We start from the raw sequence: 14,855 nt of genomic DNA, 5'->3' as shown, positions 1-14,855 counted from the left end.
TGGATTGGCAGTTTTTTCTTTCTGACATCATTGTCAAGTCAGATCAGATCAAAACTACAGGTTTTTTTTAAACATAATGCTTGTGTTCTGTCCAACTCTATTTTAAAAACTTCTTTTAAAAAGGTGAAGATCACAGTTCTCTAAATACATTTTCTGACCTTTTCCAAGTTTTATAGAAAGCTAACAAATCTTTGCACTAAAAAAAAAAAAAAAAAAAAAGCAGAATGGTGCATGGAATTTCTTCTGTTTACTGTCTGAAATTGTGATGACTGCTAGATTTCATCTTCATCATCTATTTTTTTTGCATTCATTGCACCTTAATTGTTGCCCTTCATCCTACTCTATCTTTTCTTAACTAAGGGGAAGGACAAAAATCTTGTTTCAATAAAACTTTTGGAGCCTCAGCCACTGTTATATTGCCTTAAACTAAACAAAAGCATTAAGATTTTCCTTTAATGAACTGTACAAGGTAGAGTTCCTTTTTCTGTGTCTGGTTTTTTCAGGGTTCTGCCTTTCATGTTATTCATGAAATGGTGTGGGTTAGCTCTAAGATGTAATTATCCAGTTTCAAAAGGTCAGTACTCTGTACTTCATTTCCACCACTCACCTTTGCAATTATCCACTTCATTCACACTACCTTGACCTCATTCTATGCTTCCACCATTATTCTTGTCTTGCTATTCAAAGTGAAATTCAGTGTAAGTCTGCACAGATATTTTATGGAGAGAAAATATTCGCATTTTAAGGGAAAATTAATGATCTCAAGATTTTTTCACATGTCGCAAATTTTTTCTTAAGCTTTCACTTTTCTTTATAAATCAGAATTTGGAGTTTCACACAAGAGCACTGTATAGAATGTAATGTCCCTGTGGCTGCTTTGGTTTAGCTGTCCACTCCCAGATTCTTGTGCAGCCCAAGCCTCCTTGCTCACAGGGCAGTACAAGAAGATTAAAAAGCCTGGAGTCAGTGTAAGCACTGCTCAGTAACAATGGAAATTTCCCTCTGTTATCTCCATTTTTCTCATACTAAATTCAGAACATAGCACTGTACCAGCTACTAGGAAGAAAATGAACTCCTATCCCAGCTGAAATAATGGCTGTTAAATATGTAAATTTATCGTAGTTATGTCTTGGCTGCAATGAATTAAAAATTTAAAGACATAGGTAAATAAATTTATCTTTCACATCAGATCTTCATGTGATAGTCATCTTCTGCTTAATTTCTTGATGAAATTCAATCTCGGATGGTTTTGTGATTTCTCTCTATTTGATGTCTGACAAAAATGAATTTGTATTGATTAGTGTCAACACTGTGAAAAGGTGAAATTTCAGACTTAGAATTTCAGCTGTGTATTTTGGCAGGCGCTTTGCAAGAAGACAGGGTTTTTCATGTTCTGGAACTTTCATGGATACTTGTAACAATAAATATGCCTGCATATTTATTTAGGGAAAAATATGGAGATGTGATTGTAGTCCAGTAGAAAGTATTCAAACAATTTGCATAACTTTGATGGGGAAGAAATAATATTTGCTGCTAAATAGGGGTATGTGATTCCTTAATTTCCAACTATTGTACAGAAATTCAGTGGATAGGTTCTAAAGACCTCATTGGGGACATGTGAGCATCAAACATTTACTTGTGTGTTGGAGTTGGCAACTTGTAGTCTATCACTCTGGACCCACTCAAATACTTTGATGACCTGTGCCCAAAACTGCAGACAGTGCTCAAGGCGAGGCAACACCAATACAGAGCGGAGTGGAACAATCCCTTTTACTGTCTTCTGATAATCTGAATGAGCTCCTTTTACTTTATTTGGTTTCTAATTGTTTTTATTTCTCAGAAATAAGGTGGGAACAGAGAAGTTTGCAATTTGATTTAGCTAGAGAATGACGTTGTCACTATTCATAGGATCAGGTTATGCTGTAACCACTCATTCTCTTCGCTCAACATTCAGAATATTTTCATTATTTGCCAGAAATTGATTTTAGAATAAAAGTAACCAATCAAACTGAAAAAGCAACCTCTGTGGCTCTTTCTAAAACCTTGTTGGCACAGATATCCTGTTTCTTTAATGAAGAAGTGTCTCACAATGTTTTCAGTCACCATTTTTATCAAACCATTGATTTTAGTTCTCACAGAACTGAAAATTGTAAAAAGCTCTTAAAATTCTGACCTTTTATTTCATATATTCACAATTCTCTTTTTTTTTTCACCACAATTAAAAGAACTGGAACCTTTTATTTTCACAATTTTTAATCTATGTTAATCTCTTTTAATCTCTTGTTAAGAACCAGATAATAATAACTTGTTAACAGTAAGTACTTCTCGATAATAATCTTCCGAAAAGTTTCCACTAGTACCTGATAAGTACCTGGTTTCTGTTATAAACATAAATTCACTTTACAATATTTTCATTTGAAGTCTGAGAAGTATTTAATGCAGCCTTGACAAAAACCTCTATGTAGTTGTCTCTGAAGAATAAATCAGTTCTTTGATAATTACTCTATGTGACTTAGTAATGTGTCTTTTTGTTGATATATTTAATTTGTCCTATATTAGGATTTGATGAAAAAATTCACTAAGATATCCTAAAATAACATTACAGCATTGGTCATAAAAGATAATATTTCACTTAAGACTATTAACCATGACCACAAGAAAGAGATTAACATGAAAACTTAAAAATCTTTCCTCTGATTATGAGGATAACTCTATGTAGTACTGAAGGTATACTTTCGAACTTCTTCAGTTTAATAAACATTCACTGCAATCCTTCTAAATTGTAAACAGAATAAAAACATGCTGATTTTTGTCTAGAGAATAAAAAGTGAATTTTGACATTGTCAAGCCAAAATCAATTTCAGTTTTATTTAAAACATTTTATTATTATTTTAATACTGTTTTTCCAGAAATAGCAGGAAAAGAATAGGATTTTGTTACCAGTTACTGTATAAAAATTTATCTACGCTTTACTTTTTTGAAGGTACATTTGATGAGAAATTGACTGTCTTGGTTATTTTAAAAATAAAATATTTAACTTTATGACACATGGAAAACTTACACCTTGGGCAGTTTTCTAAGGTGCCATCCTTACTCTGAGGTGAAGTCATTAGCCTCACCCAGTGAAAACCAGGGGGTTTTAATCAGATTATTCCTCTTTCTTTTTCTTTCTTTTTTGGTGATTCTTCCTCCTACCCTCAACCTTCCCAGATGGAAAGAATGCGGCGTGAGAATGCCTCTGAATGGGGAAAGAGAGAGCAACTAGAAGCAGAAAAACAAAGTTTGGAAGAAGAGACCAGAAAACTCAAAATGCAGGTAAAAGAAATTCAGGAACTTCTGGAGATGAAAAAAAAAAACTAAAGCAACACTACCTAAATTGAGTTGTGATCATTAAAATGCACAAAGTAGGCTTTTGGTTAAAAATAAGCTTATTTTTACTTAGTCTAGTAGTATTACTTAGTTGGATTATTTGGGGAGCATTCACACCCAAAATTACTATTTCAAAGTGTCAAAAAGTGTCCATAAAGCAAAGATTATACAAGACAAAGCAGCCCTTACTGCATCCCAGACTTAAGCAATTGGACCTCAGTGGCGTAGAATTTCTGTAGGGTACAGAAACAGGAAATATTTTCTGTTCATTTTTAAAAGGTGCAGGGAGAAATGACAAGTATAACAAGACTAGGAAGCAAAAGTGAAGATTGGGAGGAACAGAAGAGATTAAGTGAGCTTCGCAAGCTACAGAGTTCTGATGAAGGTCAAAGCAAACTGTGACACAAATCGTTTCCCTCTCTTGTTCAACATCAAATCTCTTCTTAGGAGAGGGAGAACTGAAAGAAGCGCCTATTCTTATTTTTTTGTGCCTCCAAAGATCTGTTCATTTATTGTCCTGCTAGAAATGACTTGATAATTTATTCAAAGACCCTTAGCTGAGCATATTTCCTTTATTTTATGGTTCTTAATGCTGATGACTAAATAGTAATCCAGAAGGCTCCAACTTTCATTGAGACTCTGAAAGTTCAAAAAAGAGAAAGCAAAAAAGTCCCCAAACCCACCAATCAATCACTAAATGTACATATCTGATGCTATGAGTCGTATATTGACAAACAGTAGCTTTTTTATATTTGCCTGAATAACAAATCATTTCATCTAATTTATGTGCATTTGCTGCTGAATAATGACATCTAAGTAACTAGATTTAGGGTTTAGTAACTAGGTAATTTCTCTTGGGAAAGACTGAGAGAGAGGTTTTATACTCGATAGCTGTTAAATGTAATCATAAGATTTTTCTGTTTCCATCATGACTGAGCAATGGCAAATGGAAGCTCATGCATATAAGCCTACCTGTCTAACATACTTTGCATGACAAACAATGGGTTTTAGCTTTTCTTTACTACTATTTATTTTATGATAACATATACATATCACATCATACATATCACATCAGTACTTTCTTGATTTATTTGTAATGCAAGTAACTTGAGGTTGGAGATATGGCCAGAAAGATGCTCATCTGCTTAGGCATATTACTATATTTCAAATCTCTGTTGCTTGGTAGGTCTGTGCTGGCTCGTTTATGTGTTTGGTTTTGTTTTAAAAAACAGTTAGTTGCATAGACAATTATTCGATAGCTGTGATCAACTCTCTCTGTTAGTATCAGCTCTCTCCATCAGTAAAACACCCCTATATCTGATTTAAAACAACTGCAAAACATGGAATCACAGGACAAGTCAGACTGCAATAGACCTCATGAGATCTTCAGTCCTACCTCCTGCTCAAAGCAAGACCAGCTCCGAAGTCAGATTGAGTTATTCAAGGTTTTGTCTAGTGAGGTCTCAAAAACATCCAGGTCTGCACGACCTACTCCGGGCAGTGGGTTTGTGATGGCCTGACCCCAGCTGGCAGTGAAGCTCCCACCCAGCCTCATTCACTCCCCAGCAGTGACTTGCGGGGACAGAATTGGAGGGGCAAAATTGAGAAAAAAACCTGCAGATTGAGATAAAGACTAACTAATAACTGGGAAGGGGGAAAAGGGAAATGAAGGAAAAAAAAAACAAGAGATGAAGAATGGACCAACACCACCAGCAGACTGATTGCCTAGCCAGTCTAAGCAACAGCTGCTTTGGAAAAAACATCACCATGTTTTTTCATCACCAAGAGTTATTTTGCAAGGGACTCTTCCTTCCCAGGTGTAGGACTTTGTCACTCCTAAATTTCACAAGGTTCTTGTTGGCTCCTTCTTTCAGCTTAACAAGAGAGCTTCCTGATCCCACCTACAGGCAAGGATATTGCCCCTGCCTGCCCCAGCCTCAGAGGGACACAGCAAGACCTTGATGGGAGCATTTTCCCTCCAGAGCTGTGAACTGAGCATGTGATGTGTTTCTCCATTTAGGCTGGGAACCATGCCCTGCATCTTCCCCCAAGGCTAAGCTCTCCTGCAGTCTTCAGAGGCATTTCCAGCCACATCTCCTTGCCAGAGTCTGGCATAGAATCCTAAGCATTCTTCTTGCTGTGTCCAGGGCTCCTGGCCTCTGGCTGCAGAGAGGAAGTGGTACCACTAAAAACGACACAAAACACCCATTGACAACATGAGTAAAATTAAAGAGCAACAGGGTTAAAGTACTGTGGCAAACCCTTAATGAGAAAATTTACCTTGCTGCTGCTATTAAATGCAAAACAGGTGTTAAGAAAGGAGAGTTCATTTTTCAAGAATTCCATCCTAACTCAATTTAGATGGAACCTGTCTACTCCTTTGCAGACACATTCTAATGTCACTTGTTGAACTTTGCTAAATTCTGAAACTGTTTCTGATTTTCTCTAATACTATAAATAACCTGAAAACAATTGCTTTGACTTCTGGTTCCCTTTTATTCCCCTTTTATTTCTGGGATGGTAGCTTCAAGTTCAAATAAAATAACATTATAAGCAGGGTTAGAGTAGTAAAAAAGAATGACTGCTCTAATGTGGTTGATGGTTAGATGTCTAGGTCAGCAAAAACTGAAACTACAGCTATTTAAAGGTCTTTGTCCATCTTTATGTGTATGATTATGGCTTTATTCAACAAGTAAGCACAAGACATACAGCTAATTTTTCATAGAATGAATCCTAAAGCAAAATGCAGTTGCCTAGTATCCTAGTTTTTTTCTAAAACCTCCACTTGTGAGATTATTTGGATCATCCATTGTGGTTGTTTAAAACAATATTCAGTGTTATTATTTGATATATGGCTGATTTGTACTTGTAGAGGATATCAGCAAACAATAGCAATATTTTTTTATTTAGTAATGGTTTTAGTAGTACTAAAAACATGGTATTGATACACAGAAATTAAATCCTTATATCCTTGTCTAAACAGTTTCATGCTGACAGTTATCTTGCTCTTTAATATGTATACATAGCTCCAAAGGATACAGAATTTGTGAAATCTCTTGCCACTTATGGTAGTAAACCATGTAGATTGAAGTTCTGAATCTAAAATGTAATATTAATTATGTCTTTCAAAAAGTGTGAGTCTTTAATATTATTTTTAGCTGGCAGTTTGTTGGTTTAAAATGCTTCCCCATGCAGTTTTTGAAAGGTTAAGTTCTGTTGTACAAGATGAACAGAATTGATGAAACAATTCAGATCAGACATTGTTGCTGTGCAGTTTTATTGATTGTACTTCTTGAAATGGAAAATACCATTTAAATTAATAGATGTATTATTTGACTGATATCATGGTAAGAAATATTAAATGGATCTAACTGGTTGATCTAGGAAGGGATAGCATGAAAGAACCCCACCTTGTTGATGGTGTAAATCAATACCCAAAACATGATGTTTATGGAAAAATATTTTCTCTTTCATCTGTGAATATGACCTTGAAACAAATTTATAAATTAATTTTGAGGAATATTCACTATTCTTTTGTATTATCTCTAATGATTATGGTAAATAGCTGGCTATGAAATATTAAATTAATGGAATATATTCATGGACATGTTAAATTAATGGAATATTCAGTGGACCTGAATATTGAACTGTGGAGCTTGTGGATGCATGAAATAATTTTTATTTTAAGTTTGATTTCTAGCTGTAGTATGATAAGGTTATTATGTTGTTAGCAAAAAACCCATATATCTGTGGGGTTTGTGAGAGGAGCTTAGGAGCTCCCCCATGCCAGACACAAGCAGCTCCAAGTGGCTCCAAAGGAAACCCAAAGTGGCCAAAGTTGAGCCATTGTGGGAGAAACAACCCTGCAGACACCAAGGTCTGTGAAGCAGGAAGGGGAGGAGTGCTCTGGCAGCCAGAGGATGGGTTCCCCTGCAGCCCATGGTGCAGACCAAGGTGAGGCAGCCCTGGAGGTCCATGCTGGAGCAAAAGGCCATCTTACTGCCCATGCATGACCCTCTGCTGGGCCCTGTGCTCTGAAGGAAGGTGCAGCCTGGGAGAGCACATGCAGGAGCAGGCTCCTGGCAGGAATCCCAGACCCTGCGGGACCACTCTGGAATAATCTTCCTTAAAAGTCTTTCTGCATGGAAAGCTCCCATCCTCAGCCAGTCCTTGAAGAACTGTGTGGCCAGCAGGAAGAAGCCACGCTTGAGCAGTTTGTGAAGGGTTGTATCCCATGGGAGTGACACCCCTCACTCTGATACAGGGAAACGTGAGGAGGAAGGAGAAGCAGAGAGAAAATGCATCCTGAGATTCCTCTTCTGTGCATAGACAGAAGAGGTAGTGTAGAAAATGAGTACAGAAATGTTGAGCCTGAGAGGAAGGGTGAGAAGGAAAGTAGATTTTAGTTTTTTCTTTGTTTTTAACTATTCTACTCTATTTTTAACAGGTAATATATTTAATTTTACCCTAGTCAAGTCTATTTTTGTGAGGTAACTTTATCTCAATCCATGAAACCTGCTCTCTTCCCCTCCACTCCTGTCCTGTAGAGGAAAGGTGTGAGAGAACAGCTGGGTGGATATCTGGAATTCAGTCAAGGTCATCTCATCATAGTGTCAGAGGTGGGTGTGTTCCTCACATTTCACAAGCAAAAGTTACTTTTAATGATGCAACTTCATTGAGGTTGATTTTCCTTGTATTTGTAAAATATAGAAATATTATCCTCTGTTGCCCTTCCCTTAGACCTTTTCCTTTCCTCCCTTAGAAGTGAAAGGGGTATTTCTTCTTTCTAAATATATGAGGTATTTAATGAGGTTTTCTTATATGCAGAAAATAATTCATCTGTTGTAGCCTGAAGTCTTCCTTAGCCATGAAGTCTTCCTAACATTATCAATGTGTAAGTCTTCCTAACAGTATCACTCTAATTTTTATGGTTACAAAGTTTTGGTGTAGGAATAGGAACAATGTGAATGACGTTCTTCCTTACTTTAACTAAAAAACCAAAACAAAACTAGTAAAGGCTATAAGATGAAATTGCTGCTCCTTAAATCTATCTTTTTAGTTGAACAAGAAATCAAAGTTCAAATATTCCCTTTTTTTTTTTAAGATCTAGAAAAATCAAATTAAGAAAAAATCCAAGATAAAAATCCTCTGTCTCCACATCTCTAAAGATGTTATAACACAACTGTACTCACTTCGGATTTATTTTTTAATAAAGGCTAGACAACTAAAGTAGCACACTTTTGATGAGAGACAGCCTTATTGCTCTGAGCTGCACAGAAATGTATCACAAGTTATTAATTAAAACAGCCTTTGCAAATTCAGTAGAAAAATCAAATTTAAGTAGTCAAGAAAAATAAATGGAGCAAGATAAAATGAAAACTGCTGCAGCTGCATAAACATACCTTTCCATTTTGGTTAAAAGACTTAATGTGGCTTTAAGACAAATTCTTTCATCATCCCTGCTTGAATTCATATTGCTTTAATTCAGAGTGATTTTGTGCACATTAATTCTTTCTAAAGGAAACCATGTGGGAAGTTCTGCTTCAGGTGTGGACAGTCCTTGCTCTAATCCCTCAGAGAGCGGACATGGCTGGAGCACTGAAGTTTTTGGGATGGCCTAATGCCACATGTGGATTAAGGGCCACAGGAGCAGGAAAATCTTGACTCCTGTCTTTATGTTTTGTCATGTTTATGTTAACTTTTGCTGCTCTGGTCTGTTTACCAGCTTCTGCTGTGCTGAATTCGGGGTGTGAGTAGGGCCAAATGTGGAAGGAGTTGCAAACTGCTTCCTTGTCAACAGTGAGCACATTCAGAGTGTGTAGATGTGATCTGTCTGCAGGGTCTCTGAATGCCTGAGGAGTGACAGATGCGTTTTGAGAAGGCATCACAGTACAGAGGAGGAGTTTTATGATTTGCCTGGATGATAAGAGAGGAATTTAAATACTTAAGGGTTATATTAATTGCCACATGTTTAATTCCTGGTTTTGTGTCACAGATCTCTTGGACTGAGTTGTATTTATTTTTTACTGTTCATCAGAACAAAACTCGAGAAGAGACGTAATTATGGTAATATTGTTAAACCCTTTGACATTCATCTAGCACTGTTCATCCAGTGGAGAAATAGGTTTGTTTCAACAAAAACCACTGGGGCTGGTTGTTGCAATGATAAAACAGTACAGGCTGCACAATTTGCTCCCTAAATGGATTTCTAAAACACAATATATTTTGTCAGAATTACAACATGGAGTACTGTTGTTATTATATGCTTTTTTTCTAATTACTTTCTGGTGAAATGCTCATTTCAATTCCTTAGAAAATTGTCTAAATTGTAGAGCTAAAACTAAGAAAAATAGAGCTTTACAGATATGTTTCCTCTAGCAAGTTATGCTGATATTTAATAAAAGACAGGGAAAAAATTACTGGATTACAAACTGTTTAAGATCAACACTCAGCACTGTACTTTTCTCAGAAGTTTCCAGTTTCAAAGATATTAAATTCAGAATTCTTGACAAGAAAATCTGAAAGTTCAAGAACAGATTTAAAAATGAATCTCTCATTTGCATCTGAGTAGTGGTATAACTTTAAAGCATTAATATGCTTCAAATTTTTAATTTAATTTTATTATTTTATCATCAATTTTCTAACTTCTTAAATGGGCCTGTAAATTGCAATGATACATTTTTCAAAGTTCTTATGAATATTTTTTAATTACACATTTTATTGTGATGATGGAAACCAGAAAAGCTATGTTTTTTTTGATGCATGTGTATAATTAGCTATTTTATATTTATTCTTTCTTTTTAGAAAAATATTTATTTGACTTTTATTTCACTTTATTTTACTTTTATTTCACTTAAGGATAATACCTTTAGTACTGTTCTGTAGTTTCCCAACTCTGTTGCACCACCTCCCTCCCTGTTTTTTTCAGTCAGTAGGAAAAGCTTGCTTTAGAAAAGCCAGTTATATTTTTTTTTTGCAGAGTAGCATGAGAGTATTTGCAGGCCATCAGAATAAAAGTTCATCTAGCCCTGTATCCCATTTCTGACATTGACCAAAAATGGGTATGTACAGAATACTTGCTAAGAGCAGCACAGGAATACTGTCTCAGAGAACTGTCATGGGCTCTTAGCAACTCATGTCTGAAGAGTTTCCAGAATGAGATCAGTGTTTTTCAACTCTAATGCTTCTTACTGAATTTTTTTTGGTAATTTTTATAAAGTATTTTGAAGCACATGTTATTTTTAACATCCACTATGCCCTGCCATGAAAAATTGTAAATTTAGCTGCACATTAGGAAAATATTTACACTGTTTGCCTTACATCTACTTTTACATTTTCATGATACTGAGACAGAAAATTAATTCAGTTCCCTCTTTCTTCACACCATCACTGATATGATCTTCCAACACCATGGAAACTGCTCAATTATTCCTCTCTTCTTTCCCTTCTCACTTATTTTTTCCTAATTCAGTAACTAGGTATTCCTGTATGTAAGGGCATTTTTTAATGTCAGCTAAGTTTCTCTAAGAATCATTGTGAAAGATCTTTGTGAAATGACATTTGAAGGCCTGCCAAGACCTCTGATCCAGCAGAGTCAGTTTATTGATTCATTCAGAAAACTGGCATAAGTTAGTAAGCCCTAAGATTTTTTGAATAAAAATTGTTTTGATTCTTCCTCAATAAATCATATTTGCCCATGCCTTATCTTATTTGTAACTAAGAATATCAATATCAGTTCTTTCTGGGCTTTTTTATATCCTCTTGAAGCATTTTAAAAATTGTCCTTGTGTTAGCTGTTTCCTAGGCTTTTTGAATTCTTTAATGTCTGATATCCCAGGACTTTTTAATGACCCATTTTGTCTCCTTGATTTATGACAATGTTCAGTTTGAGATAGATCCTCTGATGTAACCCATACATATATATAAAATATGGACACTGAATTATTTATTTCCATGCTTCTCCTATGTGAATTCAGAGGAAACTCAAGTAGATTTCTTGTTTCCTTAATTTTTGATATTGTTTATGTAATTGTCAATAAACTATGAGGTTTCATGCTGTTGATTTGTTAGAAAAAGGATTAATAATATTTTTGATAATTTCTGTAAGTTGTTCCTCCTATCCAATTTGGCTTCTGTTAGTTATCTTTATAAAAGTACTGCCAGATTTTAAGATCTATTTTTCTCCCTTGTAAAAAGATAATTACGCTATTCATGTGATATAATATTTCATATAGTTCCCTTATGAAATAACCACAGTAAACCCTACCCCAGAATACATATATATGTGACATTGATTTAACTTTCTTCTGCTCTATTGTCAGACTTGAATATGCTTTCAAATTGTTCCCAAAATCTGTAATAAGATAAAATTCCAGTCTTTAATTCTCTTTTTCCTCCCATTTTATTATTTCATAAAATATTTTTCTTAACTTTATTGCTGTTGATAGAAGGTCAGAAATTTCACTTGTTTTTTTTTTTTTCTTTTGTCTCATGATGAAGTTGTCATTTGGTAAAGAGGAAAATGTGCGTCCAAGTGTGCCAATGCTCTGTTCAAGTTTCATTCCTTTGAATCCAGCCTGTCAAATCTGATTAATCAGTGATTAATCTTTTCAGTTACATAGAAATTTTGGCCCTGTGTGAAATATCTGAAAGCTTGTCTCAGTTGTCAAGGTAATTGCTACAGTTACTGAATATTTTAAAATACTTCCTCTGATTAAATTCCAGCTTCTTTGAAGTAGCAGACTTTCAAATTCACTTGTTACAGGAAAAGGAGTTGGACTTATCTTTGTGGGGGCCTTCTAACTCAGCATATTCTGTGATTCAAATTATTTTTTCAGAATAAGTAAAAAAATATTTATTAAAAAGTAAGGAGAGGCTAATTCAGCCTTCAATTTGGGACGTGTTTTAGTAATCTTGGAAAAAGAACAAAAGGAATTGTTCCTCAGCAGTATCTCTCAAAAATACATGCTCATGGATTTGAACATTTTTGACATTTGGAAATTTCAGTTCTTTAAACAGTCAACAGTAGATGTTTGGAATATCTTGTGCTTTGCCTTGCTGTGCTGTGCATAGCCCATTGCTTTCAGAACAGCCATCTTGGGTTATTGTGTTCATTGAAGAGATCATGGCTCAGCTGTCTGTGATCTGGTCTCACTTTTTAACCCTTTTAGCCAAGTTGGTGTAATGATATGTCTCTATGTAAACCTTCATAATGTTTCTTATTCCTTCTTTCTTTCCTTTTCCTCCCTCCCTCTCTCCCTCCTTCCCTCCCTCCCTCCCTCCCTCCCTCTCCTCCTTCCTTCTTCTCTTACTCATTAATCCCTTCCTCCCTTCCTCTTTTACTTATTTATCCCAGTATATCCAGCTCAAGAAGTGGGGCAATGCAAATCTCACGACATTTTAACAAAACCAAGTGCAAGGGGAGCACCCGGGTCAGGGTAACCCCAGTATCAACACAGGCTGTGGGATGAACAGACTGAGAGCAGCCCTGTGAGAAGGACTTGGGGCTGCTGCTGGGTGAGGGGCTGGACGTGACCCAGCAATGTGCTCCTGCATCCCAGCAAGCCAAATGTGCTACATCCAAAGCAGTGTGGGCAGCACAGCAAGGCAGAGGACTCTGCCCCTCTGCTCTGCCCTGTTCTGCTCTGGTGAGATCCCTCTGGAATGCTGCATCCAGCTCTGGGGTCCTCAACACGAGAAAGACATTGAGCTGTTGGAGCAAGCCCAAGCCACCATGATCAGAGGGATGGAGCTCCTCTTCTGCAAGGCATGGCTGAGAGAACAGTTTGTTCAGAGCTGGAAAAGAGTGGGCTCAGGGGTGCTGCTTGCAGCCTTCCAGTATCTAAGGTGGGGAGACAGAAAAGGACTTTCCACAAGAAAAACGCGGAAGGGTTTCAAACTGGAAGAGAGTAGGTTTGGATTAGATATTAGGAAGCAATTCTTTGTTATGAGGGTGGCAAGGCATGGAACAGGCTGCCCGGAGAAATTGTGGTTGCCCCATCCCCAGAAATGTTCAAGGCCAGGTTGGATGGGGCTCTGGGCCACCTGGTCTGGTGAAGGATGTCTCTGTCTATGGCAGGGGTTTGGAATCACATGATGTTTAAGGTTCCTTCCAACGCAAACCATCCTATTACTCTCTAATTAAAGGGAAAAAGTAAACTAAATCTAATTAGAAATAGTGGAAACAGTCTACTATTTCTTCATTAGACCTTATTAAAAAAAAAAATTGGCAATGCTTTGACGCTTGAGAATTTCATAAAAATTTAATCCTGTGCCAAAGAAGAGAACAGAAAAAACAGCTTTTATTTAGTTATTATTTAAGGTAATTTTATCAAGATTCAATGAGGTAGTCCTCTAACAGCATAAATACTTATCTATGGATGTGAACACCTCTTGTCTGACCTCATCTCTTCCCATATGCTTTGCTATTCTCAGTTTAGGAATATTGATGTCTTTGCCTTTTTCTGATCCAGAAAATTTGTGATGAAGGAAAATAATAGTTTATGTAAGATAACCAAAGTTATTTCTCTACCTAAAGGCAAATTCCTTTTTTTCTGTTTTTTTTTTTTTTTTTTGTTTGTTTTTTTAATTTTTCTTTTTTTTTAAGATGCTTTGACCAGAATTTTATTTCTACTTGATGATACTAAGGAAGTTCTTTTGTTATAGTCTGAAACTGCACTTGTTATTGCAAAAACATTTTTTTGCAAAGAATTTCCTTTTTTTTTGTATATATAACATCTAATATTTCTAGTATCTTTGTTTAATTATAGTTGGGAAATGAATGTGTTAAAAAACAATTTCAAGACATTCTCAAGCTGTGTTGACATATAACATAATTGCAAAGGAAAATAAATAGTCTTCAACATTATTTTACCTATTATCAACATGCAGAAATATCAATCATGTCGTCATTTAGCAGAAATTCTTAGATAGCATAATAAATCCTTACTCTCGGCCATACGTCTTACCAAGGATATTTATTTTCACATTGCCAAATGTGTAATACAAATGAATTGCAACCATGTTGGAAGATGCAATTTCTTTAGTGCCAGATATTTAATCGACTGTTTTACACTATGCTTAAGCATGTTGTAGAAACCCTTACAAATGTTATCTTAGAAAACATTTTCCTGTCCTAGGGTTTTCAAGGGTCCTTATAATTTTGCAAGTGATTAGTCTGTGGAGACTTCTTTTTTTTTGCCAGTGTTGTAATGGCTGTAAATATTTAGAATCCAGAATTCTTCTTCTGTTGCACTACTGTAATTTCAGTGTCAGTATGTTAACCTCTACCCCAATATGTCAGAGGGGCACCCATTCCCTAAGGGAAACAGAGTCACGAGCTGAGCAGCACTTACTTTTTGTTTCCAGCAGAGCATTTTGTCCAAGCTTTATTAAAGGTCCTTTCTCAAGGGGGAGCAGGGGCATGCCCTCAGCTATACTGCCTCTAAATTGGCCCAAAGCCCAGGCAGCCCAGCCGCTGCCCTTGG

The 14,855-nt window shown here is 36.1% G+C and overlaps 1 protein-coding gene across 6 annotated transcripts in view; it reads left to right on the top strand.

Annotated features, from left to right (window-relative positions):
* The window catches only part of CCDC102B (coiled-coil domain containing 102B), a 140,775-nt gene that overhangs the window by 37,175 nt on the left and 88,745 nt on the right, over positions 1 to 14,855 (top strand). For 4 of the 6 annotated variants that reach the window (XM_063165493.1, XM_063165485.1, XM_063165466.1 and 1 more), the window contains 3 exons: positions 3,211 to 3,315; positions 7,917 to 7,988; positions 11,869 to 11,965. In XM_063165493.1, the coding sequence (XP_063021563.1) occupies positions 3,211 to 3,315; positions 7,917 to 7,988; positions 11,869 to 11,958 (267 nt within the window). In that variant the 3' untranslated portion in view covers positions 11,959 to 11,965. The remainder of the gene's footprint in view (positions 1 to 3,210; positions 3,316 to 7,916; positions 7,989 to 11,868; positions 11,966 to 14,855) is intronic. The other 2 variants (XM_063165476.1, XM_063165503.1) reach the window with 2 other exon arrangements.

This window comes from Melospiza melodia, chromosome 1 (genome assembly GCF_035770615.1).
Source record: "Melospiza melodia melodia isolate bMelMel2 chromosome 1, bMelMel2.pri, whole genome shotgun sequence".
Lineage (NCBI taxonomy): Eukaryota > Metazoa > Chordata > Aves > Passeriformes > Passerellidae > Melospiza > Melospiza melodia.
This window is presented reverse-complemented; position numbering and strand designations above follow the sequence as displayed.